Source organism: Nelumbo nucifera, chromosome 6, assembly GCF_055504915.1.
Source record: "Nelumbo nucifera cultivar China Antique chromosome 6, China Antique-T2T, whole genome shotgun sequence".
NCBI classification, from domain to species: Eukaryota; Viridiplantae; Streptophyta; class Magnoliopsida; order Proteales; family Nelumbonaceae; genus Nelumbo; species Nelumbo nucifera.
This window is the reverse complement of record NC_142654.1, coordinates 28,348,906-28,369,621: the sequence shown is the minus strand read 5'-3', so window position 1 is coordinate 28,369,621 and position 20,716 is coordinate 28,348,906. Positions and strand designations below refer to the sequence as shown.

The 20,716-nt window shown below is 37.1% G+C and overlaps 1 protein-coding gene across 2 annotated transcripts; it reads right to left on the bottom strand.

Annotated features, from left to right (window-relative positions):
* Positions 1-2,112: 2,112 nt before the first annotated feature.
* LOC104598525 (putative glucuronosyltransferase PGSIP8) lies at positions 2,113-6,466 on the bottom strand. Of its 2 annotated transcripts, XM_010260640.2 has the most exons (6): positions 5,811-6,342; positions 5,497-5,667; positions 3,660-3,918; positions 3,342-3,543; positions 3,100-3,247; positions 2,113-2,945 (listed from the first exon to the last, which is right to left on the bottom strand). In XM_010260640.2, exons 2-6 carry the CDS (start codon positions 5,610-5,612, stop codon positions 2,405-2,407), a joined length of 1,266 nt encoding a protein of 421 aa, XP_010258942.1. In that variant the 5' UTR covers positions 5,613-5,667; positions 5,811-6,342; the 3' UTR covers positions 2,113-2,404. The 2 variants fall into 2 exon arrangements, with proteins under 2 accessions (XP_010258942.1, XP_010258941.1); XM_010260639.3 differs by lacking the exon at positions 5,497-5,667 and having other exon boundaries at positions 5,811-6,466.
* Between the last annotated feature and the right edge of the window lie 14,250 nt (positions 6,467-20,716).

Below are 20,716 nucleotides of genomic sequence, written 5' to 3'. Positions count from 1 at the left end.
AAAAGGGATCTGTAAATGTTTGAACAATGGTCAGATATGAAGATGTCTGGAATCCAACTCTTTTCGTTCTCGTTCAATTTGATTTTGGGTTTTTTTTTGGATTAAATGACGTGTACAATGGTCTAATGGGTGGGATTTCTTTGTGAGACCCTCCCATAAACGCAAATGTTGACTGGGCATACAATGTTAGCATTTTGCAATATTTTAATTGCTCTCAAATGTAATCGTCAACGTCGTTTCAAATGTCATCTATTTTTGCATGCAAATAGCCTTTTCACCAAAGATTGGAATTGAAATGACCTTTTTTTAATATTTATGGTCGAAGTTGGCCTTTTTGCAAAGTTTAGGGGTTGTTAGAGCCAAAAATCCTAGTGTTGAAAGTTTTTCATTGGAATTTTACTATGGTATGAAAATGTAATGGCAAGGGAAAACCTCAACCTCTCACTTTATGAGACTTTGAGGACATAAAATGGGGAATTTGGATGAGCTTAATGTTGTTTACCAACTGTGGACCAATGGTAACACCGGTGATTAAATATATGGGGCCCACAATGAGAAATTAAACAGTTGTGGGTTCTATGCATTTTATTACTAACATGGAGAGTTATCATTGGTTTCACAACTTGCTAAATAGCTATTACATTCAACTAATCCTTAATCTAAGGTGGAAAGTAGGGGGATACGAGTCAAGTCGAATATTTGGTTATTCGAGTTTGGCTTGTCAAAAAACCATGAGGCTCGAGCTAGAGACTTGAGCTTAGTTTCAGCTTGACTCAAAAGCTCGTATGTTCGATTTTAGCTTGGCTTGAGCTTGACTATGAGTCTAATTTGGGCTCAAGCTTGGCTTGAAGTTCAAGAAAAGCTCAATTTGTATCCAACCCAAGTAGGAAGCATGTTGACTCAAGGGGGGGGGTGTCTATGTGGCTATCTATAACTATATAATTATTTGCATATCACATGGAAAAAAATTTTTGCACACTTAAGCATTTGTCTTAGGGCAAATGCTAGTATGTGAAAATCATGTGCTATGGGAAAGAATTGTGACCAAAAAACTCCCTTTGTATTGGTATGCATGCACTTTATTACCCCGAGTCCACTTTATTACCTTAGCTCCCACGAAATGAGAGTAGGAATGACAACATGGCGAGTTATGGTGGGGCACCAATTTCCTATCAGGGATGGGAACTCCTGAATTTTCCCTGCCATGAGACAACCACCTAAAAGTACATCAAACTTAAGGGGTATTTTAGAAATGGGATCAATGATAATAGGGGTATTTAGAAAATAGACTATTGGAGATTGGGGGTATCTTTCTTAGGGTTTTGAGAATTTGAGGAAACTTTGAGACATTTTAAAAATTAATAATAAACCTAGAGGTATTTTAATAATTTATCACCTCGGGGAATTATATGCCAACCTGTCCCACCTCATTCTTGGGTTGAGGGAAAAAAGTTTTGCCTGTCCCACCCGGTCCCCGTTTAAGATTGGAAAAACCTGTTCCATTTGAGGTGGGGTGAGGTAGGCCTGCATTCAATAATGGGGAAATTGCCATCTGTAAATGAGAGGATGAGGTTTCTCTTTCTCAATATTCTATGATTCTCACTCACAGGCAGGCTAGTATAATATAACCCAGTTTAAAATTAGAATTCCCACCATATTTCTTGTGAATTAATTGAATTCACAGAATACAATGTGGAAGGTTTCTTATAGAAGGTCTCTTAATTGCAAGAGAGATTTATGATTGAATCCTGCCTAGGGTTGGGGGGGGGGTATGGGCTATCCCCGTTTGTGTAGTCCCATGGAACGGTCAAGGACGGATATATGAATCCTGTTTGGCCATTTCCTTCTGTTTAGTGCCATATATATCCCTTGTTAAATTATGAGAGCTTGAATCAAATGACACTTGTTTTACCCGTGGGTGGTTTATGTTGGATGGGACATAGCAAATGATTTTTGATGTTTAGTTGTGTGTCCTTTGTGCAGTACACTGTCCGTGCTTTGGTGCAATCCAATGTCCATGGTTACCCATTTCATTTTGTAAATGGACCATTCACATTGATCTACAAGATAGGATTTTCCAGGAAAGTATGAGACTTATCTGGATGTACATGTCTAAGAATAAATATTTTGAGGTGTCTATTTTTACAGAATCATCACATGGAATTGTTGTTATACTTCCCAAAAAGAATGTCTGAACAGAATGACTCTCAATACATGGATTCAATCTCATCAGCTTTGGTTTTTAACATGGTATCTTCTGTCTCTGTATCATCCCTACTTAATTGTTTGATCCTCTGTATTTGTTTGATGGTTTTGTAGAACGAGATCCATGGCCAAATTAATCCAAACTTGGCTCGTAAGAATTGAGACTGACTGCCATAACTCGTCATGTTGCCATCGAGCTTCAGTACAACTTGTTGAACCAAGAAGGCTGTGGAGATTCTCCCAATATAGGCAAGAAGGCCTCTCTCTCAAGCGAGACCTGCAAGCACACCATCACTTTCACCAGAGCTCCCCATGCAATTGGTGCAAAGCAGAAAGCATAGCCGAAGATTGCTAGAGCTCGCACAATTCCGTTTGAGTACCAAGGGAATGCCATGACCATGAGGGAGCCAATGATCCCTAGCCATGGCGTCAGGACAGCAAGCGCAGGCAGCAGGAAAACATTGATCGAGATGGAGGCAAGTGCTGATGATCCAAGCAAGTAGAGCATCCAGCCTATGACTGGGTGTAATGTCCGAGGTATGATGAAGAAAGGGACTACGTAGGCAGCTAGGATGGACCAAATGGCTGTCATCTTGCGCCCTGTTTGTAGAAAGGAGAGGCTCTTGTCTGGCCGCCTGTAGCAAAGCTTGGTTAGGCTGGGCCGCGCCAATCGGGTCAGCACCATCAGTGCTAGGTACATTGCCGACTGCATCAAGACTACCGGCATCTCTGCACTATACCTGTTTGAAGAAATGAATCCCAGCATAGACAAAATAAGGACGAAAATGTTAAGAGTGGAGCAGCAGACAATGACTAGGCTTCAATTAACAATACATATCCATATAGATTTCAGAAAGTTCTGAAACTGGGTTGCTAATATGTTATCCAACATACCCTAGAGTTTCTCGACGTTTTTCATGCCAAGAGAGGCCCAGCGGCAAGACAGGCCATGACCACCAGTACCATGGCTTCAACCACGGTGCGCTTGGGAAGGTCACCACGCTGTTCGGTCCACAGGGTATGTTCCATCGAAGCTTCAGATCTACCAACCAACAAGGAATATACTGGTTATTTCCTCTCTGCCTTGGAATAGAAGCCAGAAGATTAATTAACCAAAATCAGCCAAAGTTACTTACAGAAATAGGAAGCATCCATCTGGTAGCCTAGAGGAAGTCTGTAGGTACCCTCCAGCTTGGTGCCATTAGCTGGTGGGTGGAACATTGGACGGTCAAGTAAGTCAGGGAAGTAGCTAACGAGAAACCCCTGGTCGGCGCCATCTGGGTTGTCCCGTTCAATTTCCAACTCATGAAGCATGCTTTTGAAGACATCCATTGATGGCTGCATTAATGGTAATTCATGATCCATGGTTAGAGATTTTAATTAATGATCAGTGCTTTCAAGCTACAAAGAGAGGAGAAGAGAATAATAGTATTACTGTAATATACTATTACTACCTGCAAGGCAAAGAGACCAGTGTGGAAAATGCAGGGGTTGATGAAGACAGCACAGAATTGTCCACACTGAAACAGCTCGTCTGTCTTCCGGAGGAAGAGGTTGTCAGAGTCGAGCATGACCACCCGATCATACTCCACCAGGCTCCATGCATAGAGCTTGTTCAGAGTCAGCTTGAACCTTTTATTGAAATTGGCCTGTTTTTCATATGGGTTATTCAGGTTCTTCACCTTCAAAACCTTCACTCCATCCTCCTCTTCCCTGCATCACAGAGCCAAACTCAAGTTAAGAAAAGCAACCACCCCTACTACTCGCTCCTTTTCTTTTGGTTATCGAGATACACCAATGCTGAACACAGTGTCCTCATGGAGAGCCATTAACAACCACGAAAGGACAACATTTGGGGCCCGGGCCCAGCTCAGCCCGGCCCATGATCACCCTATATATATATATATATATATAGTTAATGTTTTCAATCAAATTATCCCCTGTAGTTTGGGGTAATTTTAGATTAGGGGCCATTCATTTGTCAGGGGTTGATCAACTGATAAATTTTGGCCATAATTCTTGCATTCATTTTTCGCTATATTGGGTCATATGGTAAACAAAGACATCAGATAATATCATTTAATTGATATCCTTGTATAAGGTGAATAAGTAATTTACCCGTGTATGCCGATAACATTTTCTCCCTCCCTCCTCTATTTACTGAGTATATTGTATTACACAAGAACGCTTGAACATCACTTACAGGGTAAGTTTTACATGGGAAACATTTATGTTAGATAAACATACTTACCAGGGCCTAAGGTGGAAATGGAAAAGAGAAAATAAGGTTTTGAGTCTTACTTTATTATTTTGCTTCATATTTTAATTTATTCCATTTGTATTACAATCAAACAAAATAAGCTAAATTTTAAAACAAAAATAAGTCAGAATTTACACTCAAATCATTTGCATTGTTATAGTTTTACGTCAGTGAAAATTTATTTGCATTGCAACCAAGCACATCACGATTTCAAAAGTTTAAAAGTAGAGGCAAGGCGGTTGGGTGTGGTGTGGTAGGGGTAAAGCCTAAGCCTCAAGGTGTTTTGAGGCCTAAGCCAACTATAGCATAAAATAAAATTCTATGAAGAAAAGATTTTCCTGCTGAATGTGGTTATATGCAACCCCAATAACAAGAACATACAATGTTTTAAACCAAGCTACCCCATTGGATGACATGCATCCTACCACCTATTTTCAGTTTTTTTTTTTATAATATTTAAACCTTCAAACCTAAACCCTAAAATCTAAACTCCAAATCCTAAAACCCTATAATTTAAAGTTAAACTCTAAACCCTTAAACAATAAAAACCTAAACCAAAGCATAAAACATAAAATCCAAATTCTAAACCTTTAAACCCTGCCTAAATTCTTAAACCCCTAAACCATAAATTTATTGTATAAAATGACTTTGGTAGCCAACATGGTAGGTGCAAGTATTTTTCCTTACCAAACATAGAAATAAAGAAATAATTTATAAATGAAATTAATTTTACCAATTGCAACATTATATAATTTAAAGACAAAACTAAAATAATTGTTTCTCGCAGGTCTTAGTATTTGACCGAAAACCGGTGGAGATGTTTGTAAGTAATGAATATATCTAAGTATATCCAAGTGAGTAAGCGGTGCAAAAGAGAAAAAATAATTTTTGTCATTTTCCAAAAGAAAAATAAGACGCCGTATTTCAATAATTCTTTGTTGAGCAAAAGAAAAGGACCGAACGTTGTTTTTTATTTTAGGTAAAATATCTTTTTCTTTTACAGGAAAGAATATTAGGGGCGTATTCGTCACCTGAGCAAAATTAAGATGCACCGTCGATTAACCGACGGAAATCTCCAACCAGTAGGAAAAAGAGTATCGATCGTTCGAATAACAGACGCTGACTTCTGGAGAAACTCGTTGTCCATTAATCCAAAGTCTAAACGCAGTGAAATCAACGATCATTGAATCCAAAGGCTGCCACTGGTTTGGGTTTGAAACTTTAGCGGCGAGACAAGAAATAGAGTTCAGTGCCAGACGACGGCAACGGCAAGCGGTCTCCGGCATACTATTGCAAAATGTAGAGAGAAAACTAAAGAAAGAAATAGAGATGTTTTCTGACTTACATAGCTCGAACCCATCGTGCCGGAACGTCGACGGAAGCAATAACGACGAGATCGGCGTCGACTTTGAGCTTGGCCAGGGATCTGAGCATCACACGCGTGGCAACGTAGAACTCGTAATCCCTCGGCGTTCCCATATACATCATCGTCGCGTAAGCGTTTCTGTGCGCCTTCCGCCCATCTCCAGCCACACCTTGAATCGCCACCGCGGCTAGAACAGCCGCGACGAGCAGCAACACGTTGTGAAATCCCAACTTGCTGCGCCCCATATTCTCCATTCCTCTACTCCACTCAGTTCTCAGAAAAGAGGAAAGCTCTAACAAAGAATCCCTGAAAAGGTTAACGAAAAAGAATCGGATTTAATGGCACCAATCTTGTAAAAATGGTTTGTCTTCTTTTTCCTATCTCATTCTCTCTGTCTCCACACATTTAACATATCCAGAATAACTAATCGCCGGTAGAGCTTCGCCGATTGAGAAGAGAAGATGAAAAGAGGGAGAGATTTCGGTTGGTTGTTTTGGTTCTTTTTCAGCGTGCACAGAGGATGAGTAGATGAGCATATTTATATAAATAACTAGAAAAGGAAAATGAGAATTGATAAGTAAAGCTGGAAGCTACGGGTGAAGCGGGACCCTGTCCCTTTTAGCAACCGTGTTGCTGACTTTGTTTTGATTAAGTAGTGTAGCTTTCATTCGAGGTGGCGTGTTTCGTGGAATAAAAAGACTAAATTGTCCTCTGACGTTGGGAGACTTGACTCTGAATCTGATAGTTGACTGACGGGTAGCCACTGGCCAGTAGCCAGCTTTTGGTTGGGGTGGCTTTTGAGAAAGTGGAAGAAGCACAACGCGCTTAGTAGTTTGCCTATTTTGGCGTCCATACGTGATCTACCGCTTTGTGCCTATCAGATGGTTTTAGCTTTTAGACGACTTGTAGGAATCAGAGGGTTATCGGACTGTACAGTTTTGACTGAGTGCATGGAACTGACTCGCAATATTACATTCTTTGAACGGTTCAAGGACTCGGAGGATTATCGGCTACCTAACTATGCACACACAAACGATGTTTCTCACAGCTTTATTCTCTCAGTTTCATTTCTGTTCCAATGTAATTTGCTTGTTTTGATTTCTGAGGACGTGCTACCCTCGTTCTGTGTAGCTCCATTTTGACTTGATAAAGAAAAAAAGTCAAGAAGAGCGCATTGTAATTTATGGTGAGTGGAAAAGTGAACCAATTTGGATGGTGTTTGGTTTTAGAGGAATTGATTCCTATAAATGCCTTCATATCTGCCTTGTGGAATCTTGCCACATCAGGAGGATAAGTGGATGTTATGGGTTCAAAAATCACAACAATAAAAAGGGTGTTTGACATAACTGCCTTGTATAAACTTGCCACATCAGCATATATGTTTTTTTCCTTTTAGTAAGCAGAATTCATGCTTAAACATTTAAAGATTTTGTTTAATAATTCACACAAATCACAACAATCAAGAGATGTCTGGCAATCTGGTATGGATGCATTGTGTATAAACTATAAACTTGCCAGGCTTCAGCATTTATGCTAAGGGTCTGTTTGGTTTACAGTTGGAATCGGAATCAGAATGGTTTATTTTTATAGTCTCATTTGGTTCAGATAAGAATAGGAATGTGAATCAAAATCAGTAGGAATGAGATTTTATTTTCAAGGGAGGGGCAAAGAATGATCGTTCTCTTAAACGGGAATGGGAATGGGAATGGGATTCCAATTTTACCCAACCAAATAGTTGGAATCAGAATAGTCCATTCTAATTCTGATTAGAGATCCCTATTCCCACAAACCAAATGGGGCCTTAAATTAAATCTCGTTTGATATGATGCTGCTTGCAAAAGGAAAAAAAAAAAAAACAACAACCAATTCAACAATGGTACCTCAAATTTCATTTAAGGGAATTTAGATGGTGTTTGGAAGCGTGGGTGTTTTTTGGGACCGATTTTCAAAAAAAGAAAAAAACGCCCATACTTGCTAGATCCGTTTTTTCAAAAAAAAAAAAAAAAACACCTTCATATGTTTGGTAGTGTTTCTGCCACGTAGGCACTGAGCAACACTAACGTTATTTGGTAAGGTGATTTTCATCACCGTTTTTCATGTATGTGCACATACATGTAAGCGCCACATCATTCAACTGTCGGGTGGCAACAGTTCACCAATGCATGAAACGTCAAATTTTCATTCATTTGCGATGCATGTTTATTTTTCATGAAACATTTCATGCAACGGTTGGGATACGATTTACGATGCATGCCTGTTTTTCAACGTTTTTTTTTTTTTTTTCAAAAAACGCTTGAACCAAACAGTCATGTAGGCGGTTGCTTGTTGAATTGCCTACGTGGATCCAATGTGGCACCGTTTTTCAGAAAAACGCCCACACTTCCAAACATCCCCTTAAAGAGTCACAAATTTCATTCATTTTTTCGTGGCATCCATGGTTCAGGTCTATTTATTTAAAGATCAAGCCCCGGGTTGTCTCTCAAGAATTCTGCAATCAGATGTGTGTAGTAGTTTAACACATGGTTTTCAAAACTAGACTGGACAGGACGGTCAAACCGGAAAACCAGGAACTGGTTAGGTGACCTGTTCTGTTTTACCCCAAAACCATTATTTTGCCAAAAACCATTGATTGGGTTAGTAAACTGCTAACTCAGGTGGTCAAACCGTTATAACCGTCCAATAGTTTTTGCCATTTTTTATTTTTATTATTTTTTAAATTTTCAATTTTTTTATCAGAATGGGCTATTTCAACTCGGGAACTGAACCGCTGATTGGTTCATTGTCCGGGAATTGAACCCCTGACATGCTTTTGGAAACATCACTATAATACATGTTCTTGAACTCTAATTTTGTTTTTAAAGAGGAAAATAAGTAGGTTTTGAATACAATAACTGCATAACGGTGAACAGCCCATCCCCATGCCCATTAGCCCTCCAACCTACTAGTCACGGGATTCGAAAATGAGCCAGCGAACATGCCAATTGGGCTGAATTGGGATTTATCCCTCACAGAGTGCATCTCACACCGATCTCACAATCATATCCCACCCTGTATTGGGATCTGTTCCCGATGTGCGGCCAGGACACACTGTGGGATCGGTGTGAGACGTTGCTTGTTGTCTTAGGTGTGTGTTACTGTTTTCTTTTGGTTTGTTTGTTTGTAACTCTAACTTTTTGTATGTCTCTGCTCTGAGCCTCTGATTGTTGAATTGAGTGATTTATTTATTTGACATATTCATAATGAAGAATGTGTCATTGCAAGCAAAGCTCCCTTTCTTGTGGCAAATTAAAAAATGAAATAGAAGACCACCTTTTGAATTTCACCCCAAAATTTGGATTAGCTGAACGAGTCATAGATGTATAGTAGACCTGTTCATGGGCCACATCAGATCGGGCTTTTTATCACTTATTAACAGAAAATGTTTAGACCTGAATCAGAGCCCGGTCCGGTCCTATACTTTTAATCTAATCTTGAATCTAAGCCCGACCAAATCCTATACTTTTAGGGGGCGTTCTTTTTCTGAATTTGGACAGGAGAAAAGTTGGTCAATGGAATTTTGATTCCTATTGACCATGAATCTTATGTTCTTTTTTCAGAGTTATGTGGGGATCAGGAAAAGTTTATTTTCCTAGATATCACTTATCTGGATAAGCGATACCCATATCTTAGGTGGGTAAATAACTTTTCCACATTGGGAGAAAGTTGTCAACACTTGAATGTGACAAAAATGCCCCTTATAATAATAAGTTTTTATGGCTAAAATGGTCATTGTCTTGTTTGCATGAAAAATAAAAGAATATGGGTAAATGCACTTAAGCGAACGAGGTCTTAATCTAATCCTGAATCTGAGCCCGACCCCGGTCCTACACTCTTAATCTAATCTTCGCAAAATTTTTAACAAAAGAACTTTAAAAGCCACATCAGCCTTATCTGTTTCTAGCAAAAAGATTGTGAACACATTGAGTTGCTGATTACCATGAAATACAAAGTGGGCATAAAAGGCAGTCCGCACCAAGCACCTTCCAAGAAGATGTCCATGTGGTAGTACGCACCACACAAATTAAAAGCAAAAACCCTAAGGTTGTGTTTGGTTTGAAAGAAGAGATAGGGAAAAAAATGGTTCTCCTAATATTTTCTTCTTTTTCTTACCTTTTCTTTCAAACCAAACACAATTCAAGTGAAAACTTAACAAACCGGACTACCGATTCTGAAACAGAAATTCCGATATCTTACCTCCACCAGACAAACACAACCTTTGCATCTAAAATCAGCAGCTAAGCTAAGCCTCTAAAGCATTTTGCATGTAATTAATAATAAAATGCAGATGTCGCCTCAAAGAGCCTTTTGTTATATATATATTGGTATTGTAACATTGTCCATTGCACCGCCTCGCTTTTAATTTATTGCATGATAATTGATATAAGGAGAACTGGAGAAGTAGTAATGAATTTGTTTGTAAACTAAACAACGACCCTCTCCTCACTCTATTTAACTTCACCCGGATAACGTGTTATGTCGGGGTTGTTGGCCCAGTCAAGTTGGTCGGCAATCCGGCTTAATTAATACTACTGGCTGGTTAACTTAAATACGAATGTAAAATGAACTGGGTTTGGCTTGACAATGGGGAGATAGAGAGAATGTATTTTTAGGGATATTATTTAGCCCCTAGTTTTTAAGATTGCATTTGACATTTTTTATTTTAAGGATTTATTTCTTTTTTTGCTGTTAAAATGTCTTTATAAATATTGAGTTTTTAATTGCAAAAAGAGATAATTTCTTAAAATAAGGAATGCCAATTACAGCCTAAGCTAAATGGTTTCTTGAGATGGTATCTACACTTGTTTGGCCAAGTGGTTTCTTAGGTTGAGTGATTTCTTAAGATGGTATCTGAACTTGTTTGACCAAGTAGTTTAGTATTTAATCCTCGTCACCCCATTATAATATAGTTGGACATGATAGCTGTTCAGCAGGCTGTGGACCAATGAAAATGTTCTACAACAGTAATAATTTAAACGGAAATGTACGGACAGGCTCAATACAGAAATTTGATTTTCACTGCAGAATTATAAACATTCAAAAGGTCAAAACCCACATTCTATGCATCTATACTATCCATGAATTGGCATCAATTCCGATCTGGCACCTACCCCAAATATACTTTGAGTCTACAAATTCTGACTCTGGACTGAACTGTTTTCTCCCTAAATTAAATACATAAGACCCACATCTTTTATGATGGGGTCCTTGAATTTATTACCCATCTGAAATATTATCATTGGTTTCACAACTAGCTGAACAACCATCACATTCAGCTAACCCCAAATAATAATATGAGACAAACAACTTATATAAGGTATATTAGTGCTGGTTTCCTAATTTATATAATTGGTTTTCATCAAAGGGGGTGATAGTTGGTGCAAATCAGGTACCTGATTTGAAGAATTTAGATTGTAATGGGCCCAGGCTTTTAAACCCAGTCCATTAAAATTTAACAATTTTCCAACCTGATCCTGTCCAACATCATCAGACCTGCTTGGCCGGTTTATCTAGTACTTCTTTTGTATAATTGACGGGTTAATTATTGGGCCAATTCAGCCCAGACCAGAGGAGAGAGCTGGCTCCCATGATTGACGATTCTTCCTTTCAGCACCAATGATCTGACCTGACTGGTTCCCCAGGTTTAGGTTATCTGATTGATGCAATCTAGTTTTGAATGAGCTTTATTTTATTCAATCCATATCCAGCACTATCCAGCTAAATTTCTCAATCATGAAAGCAAATTTCTCAATCGAAACTTCAGTGTGTTACAATACAACGCCGATGCCTACACAATTAATTTTGAAACATTTATTGACAAAATTCTTCAAGAAAGTAGGAACCACTCAATCTTTTCGAATTCGACTACGCACCGGATTCTACGTTCTAAGACTTCACGGAAACAAATAAAATTTTGTCTGTAATGTTTCTTCTTACGCAAGCTTATTAACATCATCAAAATAAATCTATTTACCAAACAGGGGAAAAATAAGAATCTTTGGGGATGGTGGATAATAAAGCCACGTCAGCCATGTTAACAAAGACTCCTTTTGATAGTGATCAACAAATGATCCGATTTTGGACATGCACATACAAGGAAAGATATCTAATATAGGTTGCATGTGTTTGGTACTATTGGTATTTCTAGTTGAAATATTTTAAATTAATTAATACAAATTGAAATCTAAGACTCAAAGCGAGTCTAGATTAAGTAGGCACGTCATTGTAAGCACGTTAAATGAGTAATTTCAAATTATTTTGACACCTGTCCCTTGAAATACCCTCAATCTACCATTGAAAAAGATTAAAGAAATTTTGAACAATTGTCAAAATATTTATAAAATGCTTACTGAAAGTGCTTATTATGTTATGCCTATTGGATCTAAACTCAAATTGACATTTCTTGCTGGTGTATGACTCGCAAATGTGATGTGACAACGCAACTCTCACCAATTTGTATTGATCAACCCAAAACATTTCAGATAGAAACAACGATAGTATCAAATAGGACCGTAGTGGAATGTAGGGCATATGAAATGAAAGAAAACTTAATAGGGTCCTTATTCCTTAACTCTCAAGGAACAAATAAAAAGATTTAAAATATTTTCTTGATTGATTCAACTATGATACTAGAAAGACATGATATCAAAAAAAACTTACAGCCAACCAGCGGGTATCATAAAAGAGATAGCCAATCAAAATTCACGGGATGCTTTGATTGGTCAAAACTTTTCTGGTACCATGTCTTTATAGTATCATAGATTTTCCTCCTCTTATACATACTTAGAATTGGTAACAAGAGGATGCAGAGATGTCTCATGCAAACTTTTGATGCCCTGTTTATCTATCAAAAACTTTTGTTACCAAAGGAAAAAGTCATGTGACTTACGACCTTAAGGGCCCCTTTTCAGCCACTAAGAAGAATGGTGATTCTATGGATTGGAGACTACTTTAACATCCGTCTATACAGTTACAGGCACTAATTTATTCTTTGCTTTGAAGTCCTAATATTCGTTAGTTTTTGGTCAATGACTTTTATTAAACTTTTTTCTCAATTCCACTATCTATGAGAGGAAAACAAAAAGGTAGAAACATTAATAAGGGTCATTTGGTTCGCAGTTGAAATTGAAGTTGGAATCAGAATTGAAATCCACCAGAATTGGAATCGGAATGATCTATTCCTATAGTGTGTTTGGTTCAGACAGGAATGAGAATGGAAATTAAAATCAGCAGGAATGAGATTTCATTCCCAAAGAAAAGATAGGGAATGATCATTCCCTCAAATAGAGGAATGTCATTCCAATTTCACCCAACCAAAAATTGGAACGGGAATAACACATTCTGATTCTGATTCCAAACCCCTATTCTCACAAACCAAACGGGGCCTAAGGTTTGAAAGGTGATATCAACAATATGCACACACCTGGTGATCACACTGAATAAGCACTCGACAAATATCTAATATATATTTGACATTTTAAAGGAGAAAGAAGAAGAAATACAATAAGATCAGATCAATCGCTGTCAACTTCGGGAGGAGGCTTTTTGTAGTGACCATCTAAATTGCTACCTAAGATAGGAGATGCTGGTCAATATTCTTTCTTGAGACATGCCAAAGGGAATAAATTGATCCCCACTTTTTCTGAACTACCAAACATGCTTTTTCCACTCCTACAGACCCTGGGGGTGATGCTGGAATCCTGATAATGTTAGCTTACAAGATAGCAAAAGTGAGGTTTAATTAGGCTAGTATAAATATAAATATGCAGAGTGCAAAACTTTAATACATTATATTATTTTATATATATTTATATTGTATTTATACTCTTTCAAAACTGAGCCTTAGAGTTTTGGCCCACCAGCTCCATATTGTGGTGTGAAAGGGAATAATTCTTCTTTCACCTTTTTATTTGAAAGCAAAATGCAGAAGATGACTATCCATCCACTAAGGTTCTTTCCTAACCAATTTACCTACAACCTTGTCAGCGGAAATTACTGGGAAGTAGGAATTGCAATGACGCAGGCTCGGGGTGGAGTCATATTCTTAATTTCCGGCCTTGACTATGAAATAAGTTCCTGTCCCCAACCTCAATCCCCACTAGGGATAAAGGTTATCCTCCATCTCCATCCCCGATCCCACTGAGTCAGGGAGGTCGGATACTTGGTAGGGATGGGGAAATTTGCCTTCTGTAGAAATCACTTAGAACCATTCTTTATTTCTTGATAATTAGCAAGCAAACCCAAATAAAAATTTGGATAGGTTGGGGTGGGAAATTTTAGGTTTAGAAATCAGTTTGGTTCCAAGAGCCAAGGTCCATGTTCAAGTTCAGTATGGGGTTGGCCGTTAACCACATCAGCACATCCAACCATCTAACTTATACCCATGTCTTATTAGAGAGGGTCAAAACAGTTTTAAAGATATTTAATAGGAAATAAGGGATTTAATGAGGGGAGGAGAGATGTTACAAACGTTGACTATTAATAAAGAGAAGGGAGATTCGGAATGATTTTATTAGAAAAGAGTAATGGTAGATTTTAATAGAAAATTTTAGAAGGGGAGACTCCATGTGAGGTCTATGGAGAGAAACCTTGGCCTCCATACACACTTCTTTTTATTATATACTAACAAGAAAACCCATGCAAATGCATGAGGTTGAATAAATTGGATTGACAAATTGAGGTTTTGAAATCAATTCGGTTCCGGGCCAAGGTCCATGTTCAAGGCTGGTCTAGAGTTGGCCCATACTATACAACCTATAAAATTTAAAGATATTAGACTGCATTTGGATGTGATGTAAATCAAGAACCAATGTAAAATTTACATTGATTCAGTTTTGTAGGCGTTTGGAAAGAGGGTGTAATTATTATCAGCATAAAACTCTACTCTGGTTCAGTTTTGCGTGCGTTTGGATGGAGAGGAGTTTTACGTCGATAATCGATGTAAAACCTCATCAGCTCTAAAGTTTTAGATCGATAGCCAATGTAAAAATTATATCGATTTTATCAATGCAAAACTTTACACTCTTCCAGCCATTGATATTTTCAAAAAGCAACGGTCACTTTCATGGTTCAGTGTAAAATGTTACACTGATGACGTTTTACACTGATTCCAATTGCAGCCTTGATAGGAAATAAGGGATCTAATGGAGGAGGGGGGATGTTTCAACATTGAATATTGAAGAAAGGGAGGGGGTTATGGGTCCATTTGGTTTGTGGTTGGAATCAGGATTGAAATCATTTAGGCTCTGTTTGTTTGCGATACAAATGCCAAACCGGGGTATTTATGTACCCCGGTTCGCGTTTGCGAGCGTTTATTTGATACATAAAAAAATAATGATTATCAAAGCAAAAATGTATTTTCTGACACTTTTGTACTCTGAAAAGAGAGCATTACTGTACCTATTTTTTGGATACAATTTTGTGTTGAACTTTTTGACCAAAGTTAAGGCATTGGAGCATAAGATAGTTGGAGCATTTAATGATGGGCCCCCACTTTACACTGATTTCAAAAAAACAAGATGAATGCAAAAATGGTTTAAAATGTGAACCGTATTTGCATTCATGAACCAAAAATGGGTAAATATGTAATGTATATATTTGCATTTGCATTGCAACCAAACGTAGCCTTAGAATCAAATTGGTCTATCCACTGCCTGTTTGGTTTAGAATGGAATTTGAATTAGAATTGGCTAGAATGGGTTCTCATTCCCAAAGGAGGGGGAGAAAATGGCCATTCGTTCAAATGGGAGGATGTCATTCCACCAAGAATGGGAATCAAATTGGATTATGATTCCGTCTAACTAAGTAGTTGAAATCGGAAGGGACCATTTTGATTCCACCCAACTAAATAATTGGAATTGGAATGAACCATTCCGATACTGATCTAGACTCCAATTTTCACGAACCAAACATGCCCTAAGGATGGTTTTATTAGAGAAGAGAAATGATAGATTTTAGTAGAGAAAATCAAGACATAAAAGAGTTTTATGAGGAGACATATAAGGGTTTTTAATATTTCACATGTGTGAAGGAGAGAACCAGCACGGTCCACTTTTTCGGGCTGCCCCGTCCCTTGCCAATACGCAGGCCTTGGCAGGCTGTGCCTGCCTAGCCCAGAATCCTTCGAAAGGGAAGCTCGGTGCAGCCTGTTGCTTGAGCCCAGCAATTATGGACCAGGCTGGGTTATGGGCAGCACAATTTTTTTTAGAAAAAATTGAAAAAAAAATGAAAAGTAAAAATAAATTAATAGGATAGATAAAAAATTTGAAACAAAATTACAATACAATTGGAATAAATTAAGAACTAGCAGGAGCCTCTGCTTCGCAGGGGTTAATGGCAACGATATTTAATTTTTGGGAATTGACTCAGTATTTAATTTTCTATGTCTTTTTGTTTGAGCAAATAGAAAACAAATTTCATATTTAATTATTGGGAAGTGATTCAAAACATTTTTGAAGCAAATATATTCTCTCTGGATTTGATAGCAAACCAAATCTTAAATGTCGCAGAAATCAGTTATAATGTATATTCATTGGAAACCTCATGTTTACATAATTATATAAAATAGATTCAAAAAAAAATTTAAAAACATTAATTTGTAATTTCTTTGTCAATATCTTTGACTTTATTGATAGAGAGTTATTTTTAATTATTGGGCATCATAATTGACTTGACATAGAAGAGATAGACTTTATGTAAGTATAGATGTATAAAAAAAGTTTAAATATAATAAAGGAATACCTTGTCAGAAGGTTTTATGAATCTTATAATAGCAATAAGGTTCATGACCGACAAATAATTTCTAAATGAGATGAGGTTAATATTGCTCCATGTATATTTAGCCATGTGGCTTGTTTTAGGTCAATTTGACGATTAACCAATGCCTCGAGAATTTTTAACTGTCTACAGCTTTACTGGGAATACTGGATTTGGGATCTCCAGCCAACAAAATACGTTCAACACCCTTCCCACAAGATCTGACCCGGCCTATCTCATATGTAGTGGGTCCCAGTCTTAGATCACCAGATTATCTTGAAATGGGTGTTGAAACATATTCTTTTTGGCAAAATATCCAAACTCGTAATAAATACAAAACATTTAATGTATATCGATGGGGGGAGTCAATTTGGAAAGCATTTTTTCGAGTCTGGATCACCTGTTCACGAGAACTTTGCTAACGCCTACCTACAATACATTATCCCCTATGAATTGGAAACATCTCCCCCTATATAATACTATGCAGAGAATGAGATGTTCTCCATGTATGACTCCGATAAATGTGGGCAGAGTTCTCGTGGGCTGGAGATCCAGACTCTTCACTATTTATTTAGGCCCAGTTTTGAAAAGAGTACAAATACAAATATATACAGTGCAGCCCAAACTAGTCCATTACATACTTTAAACAATAGCTCAAACTGATTAGTTGGGGTGATTTCCATGTCATTGCTGGACCCCAATTTTTGATACTGAGCGAATCGCAATGCACCATGAATTTATCCTAAATTTAATATTAATGTTTTCATTAGTTCCTAGCTGTTTATTTTTAGGTTTCTTGTGTGGCCTAAAATTTGCAAGGTGCCAACTGGCTAATTGGTAAGCTCTTTGACTGCTTGTAAAGAGTCAGGGTCAAATCCCACCTGTACCCAAGTTGGGAGGGTTATGGATTGGGGATCAGGAATGGGATCCCCCTTGTTGTGTATGGTTCCTTGTAGTTCCTTTCCAAGCAAGAGATTTCCTTCTAGATAAAAAACTTTTGTAGTGTTGTCCTTGTTTATTAAGATTATTCCAAAAACTATATTTTTATTTAAATAATAACTTAAAATTTAAATTTTGATAATATAATCTTAATAAAAATGATAAAAAAATACTAAATTATTTATATGTTAATAAATCAAACATTTTTAACTAATACTATATTATTTATTATTTATCAAATTTATCATTTCAAACATAAAATTTGATAAAATTTATAAGAAAATTAAGAGAAAATTATATATTTAATAAAATAATTGATTCCAGGTATGAATCAATTTAGAATAGATAAGAACAAAAACTAACATAATTACTAATTGGGATAAAATCATAGAACCAGAACTGTTATAATTGATTTGATAGACCAACCCATTGAAAGGCTAGGCTTTTGTGTTATAGCTCATCTACTACTGAGTTCCTTGTCATGGGCCTCATGGCCCGTCTCCCATCTATAAGAGATACATTACATATATTTTCATCTTTTTCCAATAATTGGGCTGTAAAATACATGGGTTAAATCCTGTTAAAAATTCACTAAATTTAGGCCCATAATTTACAACGGTGAAGCAGCGAATGCCTGGTGAGAAGTAAGTTTGTCATTGTCAAAATTATAGTTGGCAATTGGTTTGGATGGGTAGGGTTTGGGTTGGGTCAAGACACTTTGGATTAATTTCGGGTTGGGTTGAATTTCAGATTGGGTCAGCAAATGCTAAATCCTAACCCTAAATGTTTGGGTTAGGGTTGACCCATGAGTCAATTTCAGTCATTTAAAAAAACCGAAATTTTAAAAAATAAAGAAAAGTATAAGAAAATGCCAAAATTAAAAGAATTATCCTTAAAGTTCCAAAAATAAAATAAAAACTTGAACATTTAACAATTCAAAGAGTAAAATAATAAAGAGTAAACACTAAATAATAATGATTAAAAAGTGAAAATTTCTAACAATATATAAATAGTCCCAATTAAATCTAACAATCAGGTTATCAGGTTGACCCATGACCCAACCGAACCCAACCCAGTTATTTTTCAGGTTGGGTCAGATCGGTTCATTCTAAAATTCAGAAAGCTAAAATTGAGACCCTAACTCAGTTTTTCCAGATTGGATTGGGTCGAATTCTAGCCAAAATCATTGGTTTCAACTTCAGGAGTATTGGCGCAACCTCAAATCTTATGGCAGGGTGGTGGACAACTAAAGAAGCAGTCGCAATCTCACAATAACCATGATCGAAGGGGACTCTATAGACTGTAACAACCATTCAATGCATGGATCGTCTATGACATCATCAGTGATATTTGAAAGCTAATTGGGAGAAATGATACCCACATTTAGGTCCTGTTTGTTTTTCGTTAAGTTATTTTTCCAGGTAAATGCAGTTATCTAGGTTAATTTTTTTTGGAAAACACTTATTCGGGTAAGTACACTTACCCATGTTCTTTTATTTTTCATGTTAATAAGGCAATGACCATTTTAGTCATAAAAATCTATTATTGAAAATGATATTTTTGTCCCATTCAAGTGTTGGCAACTTTCCCCCTAGGTGGGAAAGTTATTTACCCACCTAGGAGATTTCCAGGAAAATAAATTTTCCCTAATCCCCACATAAATCTGAAAAAAGAACATGAGATTCTTGGTCAATGACAACCAAAATCCCATTAACCAACTTTTCCCTCTCAAAATCTGAAAAAAAAATGCCCCCTCGTAGAGAAACAAGTCCACAAGAACAGACCACATCAACAATAAGGTATGAGATCCCAACGGGAGCAGACCGCGAATGAGAAGCAACCATGTCGGTTGGGCGAGCAGGATTTAGCGGTAACGGGCCTTTGGTCGTTAACGGAATGTTGCCAGTTGAACCAGACAAAATGACAAAAACACACCTATCCTCCTCACACCGATATCCGTCGATGCAGAAACCACAGGCGGCAAGAGGGACCCATCCGGTAGTGCGTTCTCTGGCTCTTCTTCTTTAAAACTAATGTTATTTCTGGCTTTCTAGTTTCTATCTTCAACTAACTGTTTCTTCCTTTGGACCATCCGGCGAGAGGGATCCATCCAGCAATATGCCTAGGGGTGCTCACAGTTCGCTTAAACTGTTAACCAAACCGAACCGTGGGGCATTTTTTGGAACCGAATTGATAGTACTGGTTTTTGAAAAACCGGTAATTGGAATCAAACTAAAGCCAATCGGTTAATCGGTTTTTTAGTTTTTATAATATATTTTATAAAAATATAATAAAAAATTATAAATATATATAAAATATTATATTTTAAATAATAGATAATATATTATAAATATATATTTATATATAATGCATATTTACTAATTTATAATATATAAAAAATATATAATATATATAATATACATTAATATATATATATATATATATATAATATATAGAAATATATGTATACTGGTCGGTTCGGTTAATTGTTGGCTTTTTATATTGGTTAACCGAAACTAAACTAGTACCTTCGGTTTTTTAGAACACCGAACCAAAACCGAATCAACTGGTTTGGTTAACCGATTTTTTGGCTCAGTTTTTTGGATTTTTTTCCTCACTCCTAAGTATGCCACATATTTTAGCCTATTCCCTAAGAACTTAGGCCCCGTTTGGTTCATAGGAATTTGGGAATCAAAATCGGAATGGGCTATTCCAATTTCAACTGTTTGGTTGGGCGGAATCAGAATCCCATTCCCATTCCTGTTGGAATGGAATTCTCCCATTTGAGAGAATGGCCATTCTCTGCCCCTCCCTTGGGAATGAAATCTCATTCTTGTTGAGTCCAATTCCCATTCCCATTCCTGTATGAACCAAACAGACTATATTCCGATTCTGATTCTGAAGGATTTTGATTCCAATTCCGACTGTGAATCAAACGGATAGGAATGGGTCCATTTGGTTCACAGTTGGAATCAAAGTCGAAATTGGAATAGTCTATTCCTATAGTCTGTTTGGTTCAGTCAGGAATGAGGATATAAATTGGAATCAGCAGGAATGAGATTTTATTTCTAAGGGAAGGGCAGGGTATGTCTATTCCCTCAAATAGAAGAATGCATTTCCAACTAGAATGGAAATGAGATTCCGATCCTGTCCAA